Below are 22,336 nucleotides of genomic sequence, written 5' to 3'. Positions count from 1 at the left end.
ATTGAGACTAGAATTATTGATATTGCAGATATATATACATTTACAATAATGATATTTATTTTATTCCACTACGATGAGGGTAGCGAAGCACACTGGGTATAGCTAGTATATATATATTTTTTTACTTAAAGATAACAGTTTGACAGTGACAATGTACTGAACGTGTAAACAAACAAATACGAACAATATTAAATATTGGACAGACACATTAATGACAAATAAATAAATTGTAAAATGTGAAAGTATCACGCGAAAAATAGTTCAAAGTAATTGTGATTGATTGTTGTAAAAAATGGATAAAAATTCAAATTAAAATCATACAAATCACAAGAAAATGAAAATCTCGCTACTCACACGTGCCCATAAATTTCTGCCAAAAATAATCAAAATCAAAAGAAACGGAAATGTAATTAACAAACACTAATATCGCCATTTTTCAGTGATTTTTTCTTTTCATTTTTGGCTTTTCCGTGAGTGTGTGAAACGGGGAAGAGTGAGAACGAGAATTAGAATTAGAAAAGTGTGATTAAATTTGTTGTGTTGTGCAGATTTGCGTGTTTGCCACATGCAGCAGTGATGAATTTACTTTAACAATTTAACAACAAAGTTTATGTGTGAGTTTGTTATAATTTCATATTTTATTCTGTTTTCCTCCTGAAGTTGTATGTATGTACATATATTGTGATGGTTAAAATTAAACAAAAATTAAAGGAAATTGCTCATGTCACGAACTTGTCGCATTTGAGCTGTGATTCTGTTCATTTGTTTTAATTTTATTTTCATTTTTATATTTTTGTGGTCGTTTCAGTGCGTGTGTGCCGCACCCAAGTATTTTGTGATTTTCTTGCCATTAAAGCAAAAAACAAATAAATTTAGTTGAAATTGCAAATAAATTGCACCGGAAGCAACCGCAATTATGACAGTTAAAAATCTCTAATTCAACTTTCTCGATATTGGATCATTTTATCAAATTGCATTTGGAATGAAATGAAATTTATACATCAATTAGTTTAATTATAATGAGTGCAAAATGTGTCAAAAACCCCCTCTTAGTACATACAAACATGATTCGATAAATTAAATATAAATACATATGTATGTATTTATGTGTGAAATAAAAAAAATTATATTGTATTCTTTTGTTTTTTTTTTTTTTTTTTTGTGACGTCATGACAACCACCAAACCTAAAAAATGAAAACAAATTCAAACAAACTTTTACTGATGTTACTGACCAAAAACATTAATGTTTACACAAATGTGTGAGTCACGTGCCACTTTGTTATTAATGTATATTTTCATTGTTGTTTTTAGTGTTTTTTACAAAGATTTCTTATCGCAACTAAGAAATGTTTATTTTTATAATGCAAATAAATTTAGTTAATTTTTGAAAATAATATCCACCAAGCAGAAACAATTGCTCATTGATAGGTGTGAAAATATCATAAATAAATATTTACTAATTTGAAATTACACTAGCCAACACAATTAAAGTTTTCTCTCACATTTAAAGTTTTTTATATTTGGTTATGCTATAGAGTTATGTCAATTTTATCTAAACGGTTATGACAAATATAAAATGTTCTTAATCTTAAGTTAAAAATCTATATCTTCTGAATTTTGATAAACAAATTGAGTCTTCCAAAATACAAGAGTTTTATCCCATAGACATATCGTTTTCATGATTGCTTCCAAATGTTGGATAATATATTCACTTAAAGTCCCTCTAATGACTTCATGTATCTTTTAAAGGAACTTCTAAGTAATGTCTACAGTAAAATGATAACCACCAAGACTCCCGACCCGCCGAAAAAGGGGATTCAACATAAATTACATCTTATTTTTCAAAATTTATAATAAATTATTTATTAAAATAAATTATTTATTCCACATAAAAACTTTATTATAATTATGATTATTAATTATATAGATCCATATATCTAAGCTTTACTGTAACTTCAAAAATGACTGATGCAGATATTTTAAAATATTTCATAATAATTTCGATATTGCTCGTGAAATTTTTAGGTTTCAACCTGTAATGATTTTCCGAATATATGACCATATTACTAATCCGCCAATTTTTTTACCCAAATTTTCACAGACAACAAAGTTGAGGATGAAAAATTTTAGGTTTCTTGCACCCACAAATACGAATTATATTTAATTCGTATGTGAGGTATAACGTCGACTATTGCTAGTCCTTTTTATGTGAAGTTGAACATTCTTTTCAAAAACATGAGAAAACTTATTTTAAAAATATTTGATCATTTAAAATTATATAAGTTGTTACTGGAGGGCATTTGAAACAGCCGAATATAACACTCTTACTTGTTTCTTTATACTTTTGGAGTAAGAAAGGAAAAAAACTTTTTCATTATCTACCGTCATATACAGGCTTGCCAATAGATAACTCTTCAATTTTGGAGATGCCATACCTTTTGCTATTGACAAGAATAGCCCTTGGAAATCTATAAACACTAGCAAAGTGTTTTTAGGATCCTCTTTACTGTAAACGACATTACATTTCTCCATGACCACTTTAAAATTCTGGCTGCCAAGCATTTGTATTTATCGCACCATTCTTTTATGTAAACTGAGCAAAGTTGAGAGCACAAGATGAACCCTCTATTTTCTTTAAGATGGAAGTGTATTCATGTGATCCAAATCTTTCCATTGGCTTTTAGACGCGATAACATGGTCGACTATATGATTTTTGATCACATATTTTACCACATTCTACCAGTCTATTAGAATTTTGCTTGTTGTGTTTTCCTAGTTGTTGCTGCATATCAAAGACCGTCCTGTGGTTACTTTGGCGAAAGATTGCAGTTCTCTGTCCCTTATTTTTCCAATTTGTAGACGTTTCCTTTAAGGTTGATTTGGTCGATGTGCACGTCTTCGTATTAATATTCTTGGTTTTGCCTCCCTTAGATGTATTATTCTGATATGGATGTTCCCAAAAGATTGATAATGTTTGGTCAACTCAGTTGAGTTGAAACAACATAACAATTCAAATTTTTTATTTATTTTTTTTTTTTTTTGTAATTATCCCAGCAAAAGTAGTTACTTTTTAGGTGAATAACTACTTATTTTTGTTCGACGATGACCAAAAAATAACTGGTTACAAATCTCACTACACGACTTTTCTGTATTAAAAACTAGTTTTACAGTTATTTTTTATGTTTGCTAGTGTATTTTCTTACTTAATGCCCCATTAAAAAGTAATTTTATCATTCTATCTGGAATGGTTTCCACACAAATGTAAATATCAACATTTAATAAAAAAATTTCCAAAATCGACTACGGTTAGAAATAATATTTAATTCCTTATTGGACATACGCTATAGACAATTGATTATAAATTTTATTAAAAACAATTAATTTATGTTATTGATAACGACAACTCATTACCCAGTAATGTATGAAATAACTACATTACCTACAATACTCATTACCAAAATTTGAAAATATTTTACTGGTATGTTGATGTTGCCTAAAAAGTGTTTTTTGTCACAAAATAAAGTGAAAAGTGTATGATTTTTTTTCGTAAATGACAAAAATATTAAAAATTTAAGGATTTTCAAAATGCAACTAGTCAAATACGATTTAAGCGTTTTTAGGGACTGGACCTAGTATGAGTATGAGACATATGATTAATTATAGACCGATCATAAAAGATTCTTTAAGCTAAATTTCTGTACATAAAATTTATATTTCAGTAAAATTTTGTATCGTCATTTACTAACAAGTAATGTGTGTTTAAGTGATTTTCTGAAGGGAACCTTGTATGGGACCGACCGCACCCATGTAATGAACCGATCGCAAAAAATCTTTCAATAGCTTTATTTGGTAATAAGTAATGTGCTTTCAAGAGATTTTCGTAAAAGGACTTTGTATGGGAGCTATGTCCAATTATGTATATAAAGATACAAATTTTAAAATTTTGTTTCTATATAATTATTTGGTATTGAATATTGTGAATTTAAGTGATTTTCAGTGTAATTTATGAATGTATATAAGAGCAATATTTTTGCTAAATGTTTGGATATATTTTTTTAATGAGTTATGTACGTTTAAGTGAGCTATAACCATTTTAGGACCGATCGGAAAAAATTTTACAATAATATTTTTGTGCATATGAGCAATACTTTTACCAAATTTTATATGAACTTCTTAATTTACTAATGAGTTATGCGCATTTAAGTTATTTTCGGGAAGGGACTTTGTATGGGAGCTATGACCAATTATGGATCGATCAGAAAAAACTTTCACTGTAATATTTATATGCATATGCGCAATACTTATACTAAGTTTTATATTGATATCTTAATTTAGTAATGAGACTTTGTATGGTAGCTGTGACCAATTATGGACCGACCGGAAACAATTTCATAATAATATTTCTTTATGTGAGAGCAATACTTGTGACAAATTTTATATGGATATCTTAATTTAGTAATGAGTTATGCGCGTTTAAGTGATTTTCGGGAAGGCACCTTGTGTGGGAGCTATGACCAATTATGGACCGATCGAAAAAACCTTTCACTGTTATATTTAAATGTATATAAGCAATACTTGTACCAAATCTTATATCGATATCTTAATAAAGTAATGAGTTATGCGCGTTTAAATGATCTTCGGGAGGGGACTTTGTATGGGAGCTATGATCAATTATGTACCGATCGGAAAATTATTTTATAGTAATACTTCTTTGTATAAAGCAATACTTGTACCAAATTTTATATGGATATCTTAATTTAGTAATGAATTATGCGCGTTTAAGTGATTTTCGAGAGGGGACCTTGTTTGGGAGCTATGTCCAATTATGGACACATCTAAAAAAAATTTCCTCTGGATGAATTCTATTGACATTAGATTTTAATTTGTAAAATTTTCAACATTCCGACGGAAATTATTAACCAAAAACCCATTTTCCGGGAATATATAATTTTGTATGGGAGGTATATGAAATTGTGGACCGATACTGGCAAGTTTCAGCAAGCTGTTGTGTAGAAACGAATTTTTGGTGATTTTCATGGCATTATCTTCCATAGTTTTCGAGAAAATTACATCAGAATGTGTAAAAAATACTTATTTTTTCAGGGTTGTTTTAAATTTGATTCATAACTTTTTCCGGTGTGGACCGATTTTGCCCATTTTTAATACCAAACTTCTTAGGATAATAGTGAATATATCCAGTGAATTTTGTCCATTTGTTTGGATTAGTTTTAATGTGAGCGTGTTTTAACCAGACAGACAGATTAACATTTCTAAATCTACAGAATTTTATAAGGATCCAAAACATATATACTTTGTTAGGTCTCAGATGAATATTCCTTGGTGTTACACACGGAATGACAAACTTGTGTATACCCTCTATCGCCACTTATGGTGGTAGAGGGTATAAAAAGAGTTGAGTTGTAAACATTAATAGGGGCACTTATATTCGTTCATAAGTTTTGTTTAGTATTGAAAATGAGAACTATCGGTGTCCCCATACAAATGGTGTCTCGAAATACTGTTAAGGGTTATAAATTATTAAATTATACAGCAATTGTTATAACATGTTCCTTAATTAAGTTTTATGAAAAGTTATTTTTTTAATGGATGGTGAAGATCGGACCATAATTGAGTTTTATGGGAATGACATAACTTTAAGATTTAGTCCATATATAAAGTCCCTTCCAAAAAATTCTTTAACGATCACAATAAATCTAAAAATACCCCCATAGTTATAATATTATACAAAAACAATTTCTAAAAGAACCAAAATATCGCTATAAAATTTTATCAGAATCGGTTCTGCCATGATCACCTTAACTCGCATAACTGACTTTTTAGTATAGCGACGAAATTCGACATAAAATAGGTTTATAGTAACAAAAGTCTCTCAACTAAATTTTATTATAATTAATACATAATTGACAATATATTCTATAGAAAATGGCTTAAACGCTCAAAAGACTAGGTAGTAGCATAGTTATACAATTAGACAAAAATTAGTTTTATGAAAGCCAAAATCGGGGGATAGCGATAGGGATTGGACCATAATTGACCTTAGTTTAAGATCTAAGTACGTATAAAGGACCGCCATCTGTAATTAACTTTAATTTAAAACAATTGTTTTATGGTGGGTATATTAGATTCGGCATAGCCGAATATAACACTCTTTCTTGTTCTCCCTAGATCTGTTCCCAGTATTCATCTTCTCGGAAGAATGCGACATTTCCTTTGAATTGTCCTGGGATAGACCATATTTTTGGTCTATCCTTATTTTGTTAGTGATTGCAGCTATGTAGTCAATCGCCTCTCCTCTCCATTCCTTTTCTTCTTCATTACTGGGATTCTGTAGTTTCCTCTGATTACATTCATCTCTTTTACCTTTCTGCTAACTTCTTGATAACGATACATGACTTGCGAGTAGGGATGCCAAACGGGAATTCCCGAAAATCCCGGGATTTTCGGGATTTGAGAGTACCTAAAACCGGGAATTTTAAAAATGAATTCCCGGAGATTTTAAAATCGCGAAGTTTAAGTGTTTTCCGCTAAATTTATACATTATAAAATATTAAATAAGAGAATTTTAATAGTTTTTGATTAAAAATAAGCAGGATTATAAAATTTTAAACATTTCGGCCTATTTTTTATTGGAAAAAAACTAATTTTCAGAAATATGCTTTATATTTGTGCTTCGCCCAAGTCCCCCGCACAGTGGTATAGGAAAAAAAAAGAGGGGAATAATTCGGTAACTTCTAAACGGTTAATCCGATTTTAATGAAATTTGGTATGCACAAAGAGGAGGTGTTGTCGAGTTTAGGTTTTGAATTTGCACCTTATAGGCCAACCAGGGGCCCGGCGGGGGGTCCTCAAATTAGGACACCTCGGCTATGTTAAATTTCTAAAACGATCCTATTTCTTCATTTGAGTTCCGATTTAAAAAAAAAAATTTCGTATATAGAATCTCCTCATCGAGCACTATAAAAAATGTCGTCATAGCAGTAAATTATCTCTTATAGTTTAGGAGATATTCCCATTTGAAAATTAAAATTTTAAAATTTTTACCGTTCTTACTTTAGTTTCTTGATAATAGCGGGTCCAAATATTCCCGATTTTCGCCATTTCTTTTTTTATTCGCTTAACAACAAGTTTATATATCAAGCAGTGAAAGAATTATGTAAAAATCATGACTGAGTCCAAAGTTATAGGCATTTTAATTTAAAAAATTAAAAAAAGGCGATTTTTTGCCATTTTTTTGGGAAAAAAGTATCTTTTTCTTTTTAAGTTATCTAAAAAGTTTCTAAGAAGATGTATATAGAATTTATACTTTTTGAAAAGCTGACTTTACATAAAATACGATAAATGAAACAAAACCTAAAAATTTTTGATACCGAGGGGACCAGGTCCATCCAAAAAACCCTATTTTTTTTATAGAAAATTCAATTTTGAGCAAAAATTCTCAAATCGCATAGTCGATATCAAATTATAGTGACCTGTTTTATATGACCCAATATGTTCTTAATCATTTTGTAACGGGTTTCGATAACCCCGCCCCTGGTATGGATATAATAGGCAAAAAACCAAAAAATCCCATTTTTGGGATTTTTTAAAACTTTTTTGGGAATTCCGGGATTTCTAATAAGAAAATTCGAACTTTTTATTTAATTTTAGATTTTGAGTAAAAAAATCTACCTAACTGTAAAATTTCATCAAAAAATATTCATATTCAAATTTGAAAAATTTGTATCTTCGCAAAAACTGAATAAAAAACATTTTTTAATTTTTTTAAAAAAAAAGTATTCCGCGAATTTTTTAATTTTCAAAAATTATATACAGTTTTGAAAAATAGACAAAATTACCTTTCCATTGATATATAACATGCCTACCTAATGTTTTTAAGTGACAAATTAATTAGGGAAAACTCAACATCTTTTAGAAAATTTACCTAGCACTATTATTTTCATCCATAACGTTAACTCTTAAATTTGTTACATATATTAAAAAATTTTCAGGTATTATTTTTTAAACTGTAATGATTTTTACCCCTATAGGTCACTTTAATAGGTAGCTTATTAATGTGACCTATTGAGGAAAAATTCATTACATAAGGATACGTTAGACATATTAGGTAGAATATCATAACCCTTTAAAAAATAATTTAATTTAAGTACCTGTAATTAATATATAAGACAGGTTTATATCTGTTTGTAATTATTTGCAATTTTCTAATCATGGCGATCGTACTAAAAAAAATGATTTGTGCTCCATTTTATTTGAACACTCTTCAGCTCCTTTTCAAGATAAAGTGAACTTCTTATTGAAATATATTGAAACTGCACATAAAAATAAAGTGGATAAAACTGATATATGTAAAATTGAAAATTTTATAAAATCAGTTGATATAAAACTGAAGAGTGTTCGGTATTCCATTGCTAAATTTCGATCGAAATTTTCTGATTGGCTGGATGAATGTGTAGAAGTTGCTATTTGCGTATCAACTGTTGGTGCTCCCTGTAAGCAGTATGAGGATTTGAGCTCAAAATCTAAGAGGAAAAGGTTATCAACTTCACTAGAAACCTTATCTAACGAAGAAGTTTCGGACACTTTTAAAGCAATGTTAAGAAAAGAAAAACAGCCTTTGGATGCCATAAAAATTGCAAATATTCTTCCAACCGCATCACCAAGACGACTGAAAAGAATTGTAAAGAGTATACCCACACCAAATCAACACAAGTGAATCATCTTCCGAGTATAAAAGTGTATTTATGGCATCGCTAGTTCCATTAAGAATTCGAAAGTATGCTGACAGCGATTCTCCATCAACCAGTTTCGATGATATTTGGAAGAATTCGACTCCAGGATCCAAAGCTTTTTGTAGGCCAATAAGCTTTGAGTATATAAAGGAATCCAAAACAACAACGCAAGATTTGATAAATCGTATTGAAGCAGAAATTAAAAACTTGGAACCTATAACAATCGAAATAGAAAATTATTCGTTTAAGATGTCCTATGATTTAAAACTTACAATGATTGATGGGAAAGTTGGAAATGCCATTACAGGAACATCATCTACTTGGTACTGCTACATATGTGGTGATAAAAAATCAGAATTTTCGAATATTTCCAAGCAAAGATCAATAAATGAGGAAACATTACAATTTGGAATATCCCCCCTACATGCTCGCATACGATTTCTGGAACATTTTCTACATTTAGCATATGATTTAAAGTACAGAAGCATACCGGAAAATGCAAACAAAAGTGCAAATAACAATAAGGAGTTAATGGAAATGAGAGCCAGTGAGAAACGAAGAATTCAAGAGGAATTTAAAAAGCGGATGGGATTAAATATTGATAAACCACTCACAGGATATGGAAGCACAAACGATGGTAATACCGCTAGACGTTTTTTAAACATTTTGAAACTACTTCCGAAATAACCGGAATTAGTATGGATTTACTGCAAAAGGTCAATATTATTCTAATGGCGATAAATAGCAAGCATAAAGTGAACGCAACAAAATTTGGAGAGTATTCTACAAAAGTTTCTAAATTACTTTTGGAATTATATCCCTAGAAAGAAATGACACCTACAGTTCACAAGATATTATGTCATGGAAAGGTCATCATAGAACATAATATTCTGCCTTTACGGAAGAACCCCAAGAATCGAGGAATAGAGACTTTAAGCATATTCATCAGTTTAGCTCAAGGAAGTGTTCTAGGCAGTCTCAAAATGAAGATATTTTTAATAATCTGATTCTATCTTCTGATCCTGTTTTATCTACTATAAGGAAACGTTGGATTTGCTACAAAACGTTAGCATTTGAAAATATTCATGAATTTAAAGATTTACTTTATCTTTTAGATATGGACTACTGTGATACCGATTATTTTACAAAATTATATTAATTTATAAAAAAAAATAAATAAAGACTATTTTTATATAAAATAAATACTTGTTAATTTTTTTTAGGGATAAAGAATAAAAGATTAATCGTAAAAAGTGGCTGTAAAAATTCATAAAAATTTAGGTAGTAAAACATGCCTAACAAATGTATGGATGAAAATAATAGTACTAGGTAAATTCTCTAAAAGATGTTGAGTTTTCCCTAATTAATTTGTCACTTAAAAAACATTAGGTAGGCATGTTATATATCAATGGAAAGGTAATTTTGTCTATTTTTCAAAACTGTATATAATTTTTGAAAATTAAAAAATTCGCGGAATACTTTTTAAAAAAAATTAAAAAATGTTTTTTATTCAGTTTTTGCGAAGATACAAATTTTTCAAATTGCAATAAAAATTTTATTTATGAATATTTTTTGATGAAATTTTACAGTTAGGTAGATTTTTTTACTCAAAATCTAAAATTAAATAAAAAGTTCGAATTTTCTTATTAGAAATCCCGGAATTCCCAAAAAAGTTTTAAAAAATCCCAAAAATGGGATTTTTTGGTTTTTTGCCTATTATATCCATACCAGGGGCGGGGTTATCGAAACCCGTTACAAAATGATTAAGAACATATTGGGTCATATAAAACAGGTCACTATAATTTGATATCGACTATGCGATTTGAGAATTTTTGCTCAAAATTGAATTTTCTATAAAAAAATAGGGTTTTTTGGATGGACCTGGTCCCCTCGGTATCAAAAATTTTTAGGTTTTGTTTCATTTATCGTATTTTATGTAAAGTCAGCTTTTCAAAAAGTATAAATTCTATATACATCTTCTTAGAAACTTTTTACATAACTTAAAAAGAAAAAGATACTTTTTTCCCAAAAAAATGGCAAAAAATCGCCTTTTTTTAATTTTTTAAATTAAAATGCCTATAACTTTGGACTCAGTCATGATACATAATTCTTTCACTGCTTGATATATAAACTTGTTGTTAAGCGAATAAAAAAAGAAATGGCGAAAATCGGGAATATTTGGACCCGCTATTATCAAAAAACTAAAGTAAGAACGGTAAAAATTTTAAAATTTTAATTTTCAAATGCGAATATCTCCTAAACTATAAGAGATAATTTACTGCTATGACGACATTTTTTATAGTGCTCGATGAGATTCTATATACGAAATTTTTTTTAAATCGGAACTCAAATGAAGAAATAAGATCGTTTTAAAAATTTAACATAGCCGAGGTGTCCTAATTTGAGGACCCCCCGCCGGGCCCCTGGTTGGCCCATAAGGTCCAAATTCAAAACCTAAACTCGACAACACCTCCTTTTTGTGCATACCAAATTTCATTAAAATCGGATTAACCGTTTAGAAGTTACCGAATTATTTCCCTCTTTTTTTTCCTATACCACTGTGCCCCGGTTGAGGCGATCCTTATAAAATTTGGAGGATGAATTTACGGTTACATAAAATGTATTTATGCTGAATTTAGTTATGACACTAGTCTTTTTAATCGAATTGTGGACATTAAAGTCATTTTTTGAAGGGGGGCTTTGTAAGGCTTTCCCACTAATGTGGTGTAGGGTAAAAAAGGACAATAAATAGGCATTGATACTATCAAATATGGGTATATCAGAATCTATACACGATATATTACTGGAAATAATATTGCTGATAGCTTGACAAATGCTGGAACTACGATGGCTATCAGTGTTGCCACTTTGGTTATTATTAACCAAAATTGGTTATTTTTATTTTGCATGTGTACATGTGAATTATTTTTTCGTTTTGGTTATTTTTTGCAAACAATTGAACTAAAAGCTGTTTGCTTTTATTCCAAAAATAAAATTAAAAAAAAACTTCTTTTATCTCTAGTTTTAAATTAATTATGTTAATATACATATCGTCCTGTTTTGAATTTTGGTAATATTTATGTGGAATGCAATTTGTACATCTACTGCCCAGCAAAATATTTGCTTACAAATTCACTAGAAAAATCACCAGAACTCATCGGGTAAAGTACTTACCATTCTACTAGAAAAAGTACTTATTTTTGTTTGAGATGTTCCAAAAGTAAGTCAATATTATTTGGTTGGAAATAAGTTGTTTTTAGTAGAGTTATTTATAGAATATTTATGAAAAAATAAAAAGTCGACACAGACTGGGGTTGAACTCAATACCTTCCGTCTACCAGTTGAATGCTACTCTTATTACACCACTGCTTTGTTGTTTTATTGTGCGTCAAATAATAGTTTTCACACACAAATACTATTTTATTTTCTGTTTGTCTAAAAATAGACATTTGATATCGTGTTCACAAAAAAAGGAAAAAAAAACAGAAAAAGTAACTGTTTTATTTTTGTTTGTTTCTTTATTTTGATTTTTTTTTAAACTTTACCTACAAAGTAAGTCATTAATGAAGTACTTACTGGTAATCGTTGTAAGCAAAGATTTTGATGGGTGGTTATACTTATGTGCACAAAGGTATTTTTCGATATCTTAATTGGTTAGGATTTAGCAAAAGTACCTATGAGTTTTCCACATATTAAATGAGTTGATTAAAATCATAACACCGTAATATTATTTTATTTACACTAGTCAATCTATCACTTAACTTAAAATCACTTTTTGGGTCGATTCAAACTCGAAAAAAAAATTGGTGAGAATAGTCTACGTACTTAGTAGATTATGTCCTCCAACTTAAATTTAAAGTATAATTGCAACTTCTATACCTATTTGAAATTTTGCATAAACAAATACAAATTTGCCGAAATTCGAAGATAAATGATTTAATAAGAATAAATAAAGCATTTTCGGCTAATTGATACAAAAATAGTATCACAATATCTTTCAAGTATTAATCAACTGATAGTTTTAAGTAACACAGCTAAGGAAAATGAAATTGTATAGTATACAAAAGTTGTAATAACATCTAAACTCGTAAGACGAACAATAATCGCGATATATGCAAAGATTTGATACTCATGACCTTTGACTTCTACTATCTCATCAAATTTCGAACGAAATCTTCAAATCTGTACAGAAAATGGGAAGAATTTTATAATTTAAAATTGTTTTCCAAAAAGACATATGAGGAGTATTTTTAAATTGCGCTAAAACGCGTTAAAAACTCAGTTATTTTTTAAAATAAATATTAATTGCATTTGTTAACGAATCTGCGAAGAGACATATATTTATTGTTGAAAACACGATGCCAAAATATTTTTAATTGACCTAGTTTGATTGGTATAGAAAATGCGAAATATCGGTCAACGATTTCACCTAGCCCCCATACTATGCCTTATTCAGAAAATTACTATATTGCGTAAAAATATAATATATAGCGATAAAACTCAATATAAAAAAGTTTTATTGGAAATGTATTTGTCAAAATTTATCGGAATATAATTGACCCTATCCTTCATAAAAAGTCACCTCTGAAAATGACTTTAAAGCTCATATAGCAACAAAATTCAATATAATCAAAGTTTAAAGAAACTAAAATATCTTTGTCAGATTTTATGAGAATTGGTCCATAATTGACCATACGTCTCATATAAGATCCCGTACAGAAAATTACATTAAAGCTCATAACTGTCTTCATAATACCAGTTTAGCGACGAAATTTAACATAAAACAAATAAAAATAATTTTGTTTACTTTTTTCTTAATTTGGTTATTTTTTATTCGAATTTTGGTTTGAAAAAAAAATTGTTGTGGCAACACTGATGGCTATACTTGATATAGACCAGTTTTGTAGTGTTTCCATGAGTGGTGTATCTAGAGTGGTGTATCTAGAAAGCAGTGTACTTAAATAACTATTTTATTATTTTTAGTACTTTAAATTAATTTGATTTCCAAAAATTCCACAAAATACTTATGGAAAAGCTTTCTATATTAGTAAACACATACTTTATGTATTCATATTGTAATATGAAATAGAAAATGTTCTTTTTGTCGGTAAATTATTAAGATTTTTTGAAAATTTATTTTTATTTTTCGGGATTTAGAAATCCCGGGATTTTTAAAAATCAGTCCTGATTGTCATCCCTACTTGCGAGCACATAAAAACTTGGTTTTAGAGAAACCATTGCGAATTTCCGTCTGAGGGGAATACAATATTAGCTGCGAGTTGGTAGACATTTTACCCTTCCTCCCTTGACCATTGCAGGAGAGTATCGATTTTTCATCAATATCCCACGCGCTTGTAATATTATTATTTTGTTTGTCCAAATTTAAAACAGCCCCACATCTAAGTGGTTGATGATAGAATTTATATTTTTGTATTATTTTTCTTTAACTCTCGAAAAATTAAAAAAATTTATAAAAATAAATATTTATGTTTTTATGAATATAAAGTTTGTTAAAATATACTTTCAGTTTTTTTAACATTATTTCGCAACTGAAACAATGCCAGCAAATATTTAACTAACTCCACTTTGTAGTCGGTTATAATACGAAATAATCTGATTGAAAAGTTATAATTGATTTTTGATTCTTAGTATTTTTCTTATTCCACAATTTTGTTATTTTTTAACTAATAAAATAAGTTTTTACTCTTTTTTTGCATTTTTTCATGTCCTTAACATTCTCTGCTCTAAATCCAATCATCAATTTGTAGTTGTGTATAACAACTAGACCTTCTTCAACATCGCAGACTTCTGTTGCGACAATGGGAAACTCACAGACATCAGCAGCAAAGACAACAAATGGAGAAGGAGGCGGTGGTGTGACTTCATCGTCTTCGACAACATTTGGTGGTTCAATAAGAAGTCGTCGTGGTAGTAAAGTAAAAGTTTTTGGCCTTTTGGGTCAAAAGAAGCCACCAAAAGAAGGCAATACGCCAACGACACCAACATCAGCAGATCTACCACAAGTTGGCGGCACAAATGTGGCAAATACAACGAATGCTGCTGCAACAGCAACAACATCGAAAACAATTGGTCGTGTAGAAAGCATTGATGAGGAGGCGGAATTGCATCAAAAACATGACGCAGTTGTACGTCAATTGGAATTCGAACAAATGGAAATACGTAAGTTTTTATTGTTGATACCTCCTTTTATTATTTTTGTTGTTATTGTTATTATTATTGTTGTACTACTATCCACCCTCCAAAAAAAAGTGTTCAAATTTGTTTTTAGTTTTGCTGTTTTTGCTTCGATTTGTTTTAATAATTTTTTCCCTCTTTTTCTTAATGTTACAATTTTTCAATCTGTTTCAAATTTTAAACACTTCCTTTTCCTGTTACTCTTGTTACTTTCTACTCGTTCCTACACATCCTCCATCTTAAGATGTTAACAAGAAGCAATATTGCGAAAAGATTTTATCTCTTTTTAATGTTGTTATTTCTCAATTGGATTTTAAGTAGTTTTTTCCCCTCTAAGTGCATTTGAAAATTAATTATTATGGCATACTTTTAATTTTGCAATTATTTAGACATTATTGGCATTGCTGCTGTTGTTGTCTTTTTGTTTTTCTATATAAGGTTGTACGTGCATATTGACAGTGTGAAACAATTACATTTTTTAATGAATGCGTAGAGCATAAATTAAAGAATATTTCAAAAACACTACTAAAGCTGAAGCAATTTAGCGAGTCTAGCTAAATATTACATTTTTCAAAATTAACGCGTCTCTTTAAACAGTAAACAATAACTCTAAATTAATTTGCCTTTATTTTGTTACACACTGTATCTAATTATGTTCGTCTATTTTAAAAATATTAGTGCTAAAAAAATTTACCTTCTTTCCCAACTTATTGAAAAATCGTAACAATCTCATTTCCCTCCTTTTCCTCATTTCATCTTGTTGTGATAAATTGTTTTAATAAGTTATCAAAATGAATATTGAAAAGTTTTCTTTTCCATTGAAACTATAAAATTTATTTTATAATTAGAAAGAAGCTAATTGCAATTAAATTGTCATTGTTCAAAGCGTATTCTGGATTATGAAATTAATTAATTAATTTTAATTACTATTAAAACTAATAAAATACATATTTGTCAAAAGTATAAAAATAATATTAAATAAAAACAATTAAGAGTGTTATATTCGGCTATGCTGAATCTTATATAATAATCATCATCAAACCGTATGCCGTAAATCAAATGCTTCGTTATAAACATTAGGGTGATAATTGGAAAAGGGCTTAAATATAATTTCATACCTAAACTTGTATTTTTGAGCCATTTTCTAAAGGGGACCTTATTTGGTTCATATTGGTGGGATCAATTATGAACCGATTCTCTCTAAAATTCGGTAGAGAGTTTTGGCTTGTAATAAAATAAAGTAAAAGTTTTTGGCCTTTTGGGTCAAAAGAAGCCACCAAAAGAAGGCAATTATGAACCGATTCTCTCTAAAATTCGGTAGAGAGATTTTGGCTTGTAATAAAATTAGTTCTTTAAATCTAATTTCAAAGCTACACTCGCTTTTTAAAGCCAGTAATGTACGTCATAGTCATTTTATGAAAGCAGTTTTTATGGAGGGTAGGTTTTGTTAGGAACCGATTCTCATTAAATTCAGTATAAAGATTTCTGCTCATAAAAAACTAACTATTGTCAAATTTCAGCGCCATACTCGTATTTTAAAGTAATAAAAGAACGTTGAAGTTTTTTTTTTTTTGAGGGATACCTAATATGGGGAGCAAAGTCAATTGTGGACCGATACTCATAAAATTTGGTAAAAAGTTTTTGACTCGTAAGAAACTGGCTTATGTCGAATTTCATAGCTATAATCTTATTCCATCTTATTATAGACCGATTCTCATTAAATTCAGTATAAAGATTTCTGCTCGTAAAAAACTTACTATTGTCAAATTTCACCGCTACACAATTTTATAGAAAGTTTTCAACTCGTAAAAAACTAGCTTATGTTGAATTTCATCGCTATATTATTAATCTTAAGGCAATCCGAAGAGGACCTTATATGGGGGCTAAGGTAAAGGAAGAAACTTACTTATGCAGAATTACAACCAGTAATGGGTGTTAAAGTCATTTTTATTGAGGACCTTACATGAGAGGTAGGATTTAACATGATCCAATCCTCATAAAATTTTGGTAGAAAAAAATGAAACTTCTTTATATCGAATTTCATCGCTATGTATTCACATTTTGTGTAATTTACTTAAAAACTACCAAGTATGTTAAGTTATGAAAGAACAAGTGATTTAATTTACAAAAAGGATTTATGTTAGTATTTAAGCAACTTATTAATGGATAACTGGCTGTCTTGAAAAGAATTTAGGGTCAAATATGATTTAATTCTAATAAAACTAGATGGTGCTTTTTACTACTGTTTAAGCCAATGGGCTGAAAGTAATCTGATAATTTCGAAAATCAACAGTATTATCAAGGATTATAATAAATTGTGCCGATAAAATTTTATATACAGTAGTTTTTCGATTTAACGTCCATTCAATTCTACGAACATCGCATTTAACGAACAAGAAAATTACAACAACGCTCATTACTCGCTTAAAAATACGAGTATAGAGATGAACTTCGAGAAATAACTTTAAAGCTCATGACAGAATTAAAAATACAGCGATTAAATTCGACACAAATATGGTTTGAAGGTGGGTATATAAGATTCGGAATTTTGTGTTTTGTGCTATTTTTATTAAAAAAGAATTAATTTTTATAAAATACATTTAAAAAATATTTTATGTACCTATTTTTAATTATTTTCCTACCAAAAACCCACGTTTTACTTAGTACTGCATATAACGAACTTTTCAATTTTACGAACAGGCCTGACAACATATGGGTTCGTTAAATCGGAAAACTACTGTATTTATAAGCTCCAAAGTCCTGATCGGAAGATATGGTTGTGTAGAGGATAGGATCGATATCAAAGAAATGCTTATTCTGGAAAGGTTTCAAAACAAAAATTTTAATTTACACTCCATTATTAAATTTATTAATAAACCCTAATATGAGGTATATTCATAAAAGAAGATTCTACCAAAATGTTCTTCTACAATGTTCTTCCCTGACCCTGACAGTCTCAAAGATGTATCGTAAAGAATTTAATATTTTTTAATGTACCGGTTGGATTAGTTATATAAGGGTTTATTAATAGACCTATTAGTTTCACGAAATTTAGAAAAAAAAACGGTAAAACATACTATCCTAACCTACATACTTACATTTTAAATAATTGTTCATTTTAAATCATTCAAATATGTAATGTAGTTCTTTATTGAATTTGTTGTTTGCATGGTATTTATGTATGGATTTGAAATATTTCTCATACATTTACATTATATAATTTATATAAGTGGTTTGTTAATGCTCTCCCTCCTTATATCTAATTTATGTGAAGCACAATTTGTTTAAAGAAATCATTTCCTTTAAACTTCTAACAGGAAGAAAACGCTCAACGCAAAATAAAGATAATTCTGAATTATTTATCAAATGTAAAAGCAACATATCAAACGATAACTACAACTATCGAACTGACAAAGTGCCAATACACAGAAAACGTCCGGCACCAAAACCACCAGCGACAACAGCATCAAAGACAACAACCACAGACACCATGAATAGGGCACAAAATGAAACCGATAACGCACAATACGATCATCGTGAGTTTATAGAAAAATTAATCGATTCCACAATAAAACTAGAGACTTTAGAATGTGTGACCCAACAAGAGGAAGAAGGCGACAAACAAGAAACTGTAGATAAGCCGGAATTGTGTATAAAAACAAATAATGAAGAAAAATTAAAAACAAAACAAAATATTGATAACGTTGACAGAGAAACGACAACGGTAGAAACAACAAATATGCCGATCGCATTAACCGCAAGAAACGCACAACGAGATCGTTCCCATAGCAATATTCCAATATTGGCTGGAAATACAACATCAAATAACAGATGTATGTCTTCTGAAAAAGCAGCGAAGAGAGACAAACCAATAGATCTGCTGCTGGAACCACAATCACATCAACATCGGCCCAATGATGTTATGCATGAGAGAAATGGTAAAGCAGACAGAGACGCTAACTGAAATAAACAAAAATGTAACGTCTTGTATATTTTTGTTTACTGTTCGCTTTTGTTTTCTGTTGGGAGGGTCGGACAAACGAAGTACAATTAAACTCTTATGAAAGACTAACTGGCTTGGAAATACTTAGTGTTATATTTTGTTTAATCATCATCAACCTATGTACATTAAAGTGTACCAAGGAATAGATTTTTATAAAATCTCATATAGGTACATATAACTCTCAAAGGCACCAGCGATTAAAAAACTTTATCTCTTTATATTAATACGCATCGTTTGAGAGATGACAAATATACAGATACATATTCGGATTCGAAAGCTAGAGCTCGAATAATATTTAACAATGGTTACCTTTTAACATTTCTTTATTACTTAAAATAACACGGGTCTACAAATTGTTAATCCAGAGACCAATTATAACTGGTTTTCTAGATATCGTGATAAAATGGCGTTGTGTGGCTAATTCGAGACGTTGCGCAAAAATCATTATTTATAAATTCGTTTATACCATCTGAAACATCTGATAAATATTATTCTTTACACATTGGACTTTTAGATAATGTAAAAATTTTATAAATCTTTGTTAATACCCAAAAATGCAGCTCTTTTGAAATCTCTCAAAAAAACTGATTTAGAAATTCTAAAAGTAAAGGTTCAGTGTATCTGAAACCTTTAGTAAAGTATATATTTATCTCTAGACTCTCTTTATTTTTGAAGGTCTGTATAATTTAAAAAAACATTTTAAACCGAAGGTCATCGGAAACCTATTCCAAAGTCGAACCAACTTATTTATATTTATATATAAAAATGACAAATATTTTAAAGTTCTACACGCTTAAATACATTCTAGCTTCCAACAAGTCGGAAATAATGACTCTATAATGCTAAGTAATTGGTATGGCTTTAGTGAAAATCAGCGATTTTTAGAAAAATATTTAATAAAGTTGTTCAGTAATAAACTTTTTCTTTAGAAAGTTATGTGTAGTTTGTTTAGACCTATGACTCTGAGTTTGTGGAGTATGTTTGAATTTACACCCTAATGGTTTTTCTACACCCAATTCAAACAACGAAAGCGGTGTCTTTATTAAGCTATAAGGTTTTTTTTTTTTTTTTTGGGTGCAACAATTTAGATAATATTTTTGATTTGTAAACAAAATTCAACAGTATACTTTCGACGATGTCGGTGTTAAATACATAGTGATTTTTTTCATAAATTACGGAAAAACACTTTCAGATTATTTCACGATCAGTCATTGTACTAACATTTTGTAAAGTTCGAATAAAATTGAGTTTAAACCGGTTTCACAATAATCGTACAACACTGCACTTCATCTCCATCTAACCAAATCAACCAAGCAGTTGATTAAAAGAACAACAATAACAACAAACAAAACATGTTTTGATACCACTGTTCATAGAGGGTAAGAGAAGGAGAAGAAGCTGAAGCAACATGCACATATGAACAATGAACACAAACAACAAAAAACAAACACGCTCATTACAAAAAAAAAAACGATAAGTTACGATACATTCATCCATCCAACCATCCAGAGAACAGAGGCTTAAAACCATTTCCATAATAACTTCCAGTCATAAACCAAAATTTTTTTGTTAAATTCTTTTTTAGTTTTATTTTACATTTGGTAGAAGCCGGAACGCTAAACTAACAAAACGACGTTAAATGTGAACGCGTTTAAAGTGAAAACAAACAATAAAATAAAAAAAACACAAAAAGTAATAAACACGCAACAACAAAAAAAAATATATTTTACAATTATACAAACGACTAGAAATAAACAAAATATACATACATATTTCTTTAAAAAAAAAAAAAAAACAAATATATCTACTAAAAAACTAAAATCCATTAGAAATAGAATACGCCGTACAAAAAAGTGTTTAAATTAATTAATTTGTTTCCAACTAAAATATTTCAAATATCAGTGAAAATAACAAAATTTCTACAATATCAGTGATTGAAAGAAAAATTATATTATATAAATTCTTAAATTGTACTCAGGGAACAGTATAAAATAATTATATTTTTAAACCAACAACAAGAACAAGTATTACAAAAAATTTAAACAGAAAAAAAATTATCAAGTGAAAATAATATCAAGCGATTTTAAGTGGAAAAACAAGAAGAGCAAAAATTCCGAAAAAGAAGCCACAGGTGGGAACATAAACAAAAACCAAAACTGTAACCGAAACATCATGAACTTGATTTGTTCTCATTTAGTACTAACTTTTATAATTTTTTTCATCATTTATTTACTTTTTTTTTGCATTTCACATGAACCCAACTAAATTCATGCCCTCATAACACCCATCCCTCGTTGGTCAATTTTATTTTACATATTAGACCTTTTCATAAAATGACTTGAATGTATACAATCCCTTGTACCGCGAAAAATTATCATTCCAAAAAATTTTAACCCAAACTTGCAGAAAGAGAATGTCGGTTAAAAGACAAATGCAGTGAAATGTCTAAAATTCATAATAAGTTCTGTACTGAAAAGGATGCCGGGATATGCGTGCCTTATCCTCGGAATTTGAAGGGTTTATTCCGTTTAAGTATTCCCAATATACCACAATGTGTTTTCTGTGAGTAATATCATATGCTCGGCTTATTTTATTCGATTGTCGGTGTATTGATTACGTCACTAGATGAATTGCCGAATCAAAAAACGCCATCCCATCTATCTTTACATCTTGGTAGTTACGAAACTGGTCAGCATGTATTAATATACCTTCATGAATGTAAAAAAACACCTTGAAATAGGAAGACTATTAGATGAACTATATTATCGCTATAGATTCGAATACTAATTCTCGATAAAACCTTAAATAATACATAGCCCTGATATTTTCGCTTTTACACCTTTATAGTAGTCTGGCAAGTTTAATGGAAGTCTTATTCTATAGTTTGTAATATTAAAAGTATAAATTATAAAAAACCAATCAAAGATTTTGGATGTCGGGAAGTCTAATTTACAAGAAATGTAATATATGTAATTTACACATGATTTGAATTTTATGATTTTAATGAAATTTTGAAAGTTGAATTTTGTCATTTATAAACGGGATCAATGATGAGTATTAGCCCCTTAGTTAAGACCTCTGAATAAATGCACAAATTTAATAAAGAATTACATTCTAATTAAGTTTAATTTTATTTTCGATCTCTTCACATAAACTTCCTTTAGATTGGATAACAATATTCGGGCGCACAACAAGTCCGATGGTTGATTTAGTATATTTCTTCGAATATAACCTACATCCTCCTTTCAAACTAACTAACATGTCTTAATAGCTATGTTATGTTATAGGGTAAATGTACCAATAGTCGGCAGTTTAACTTTTTTCTCTTTTTCAAACTATCCCCCTAAAGAGTCGGTAAATGTTATTACGATGATTTTTAGTTATTTC

At 29.3% G+C, this 22,336-nt stretch overlaps 1 protein-coding gene across 8 annotated transcripts in view; it reads left to right on the top strand.

Moving 5' to 3' along the window:
• Positions 1-22,336, top strand: part of LOC111674912 (protein cappuccino) — a 117,625-nt gene that overhangs the window by 30,050 nt on the left and 65,239 nt on the right. For 3 of the 8 annotated variants that reach the window (XM_046947223.1, XM_046947224.1, XM_046947228.1), the window contains exons 2-3: positions 14,520-14,931; positions 18,264-18,884. In XM_046947223.1, the coding sequence (XP_046803179.1) occupies positions 14,520-14,931; positions 18,264-18,884 (1,033 nt within the window). Of the gene's footprint in view, positions 1-209; positions 615-14,519; positions 14,932-18,263; positions 18,885-20,354; positions 21,081-22,336 lie in introns of those variants that run through there. The other 5 variants (XM_046947234.1, XM_046947230.1, XM_046947239.1 and 2 more) reach the window with 3 other exon arrangements.

The sequence above is a fragment of the Lucilia cuprina genome, chromosome 2 (genome assembly GCF_022045245.1).
Source record: "Lucilia cuprina isolate Lc7/37 chromosome 2, ASM2204524v1, whole genome shotgun sequence".
NCBI lineage: Eukaryota > Metazoa > Arthropoda > Insecta > Diptera > Calliphoridae > Lucilia > Lucilia cuprina.
Note: the sequence above shows the minus strand (reverse complement) of the source record. Positions and strands in the feature narration are given on the sequence as shown.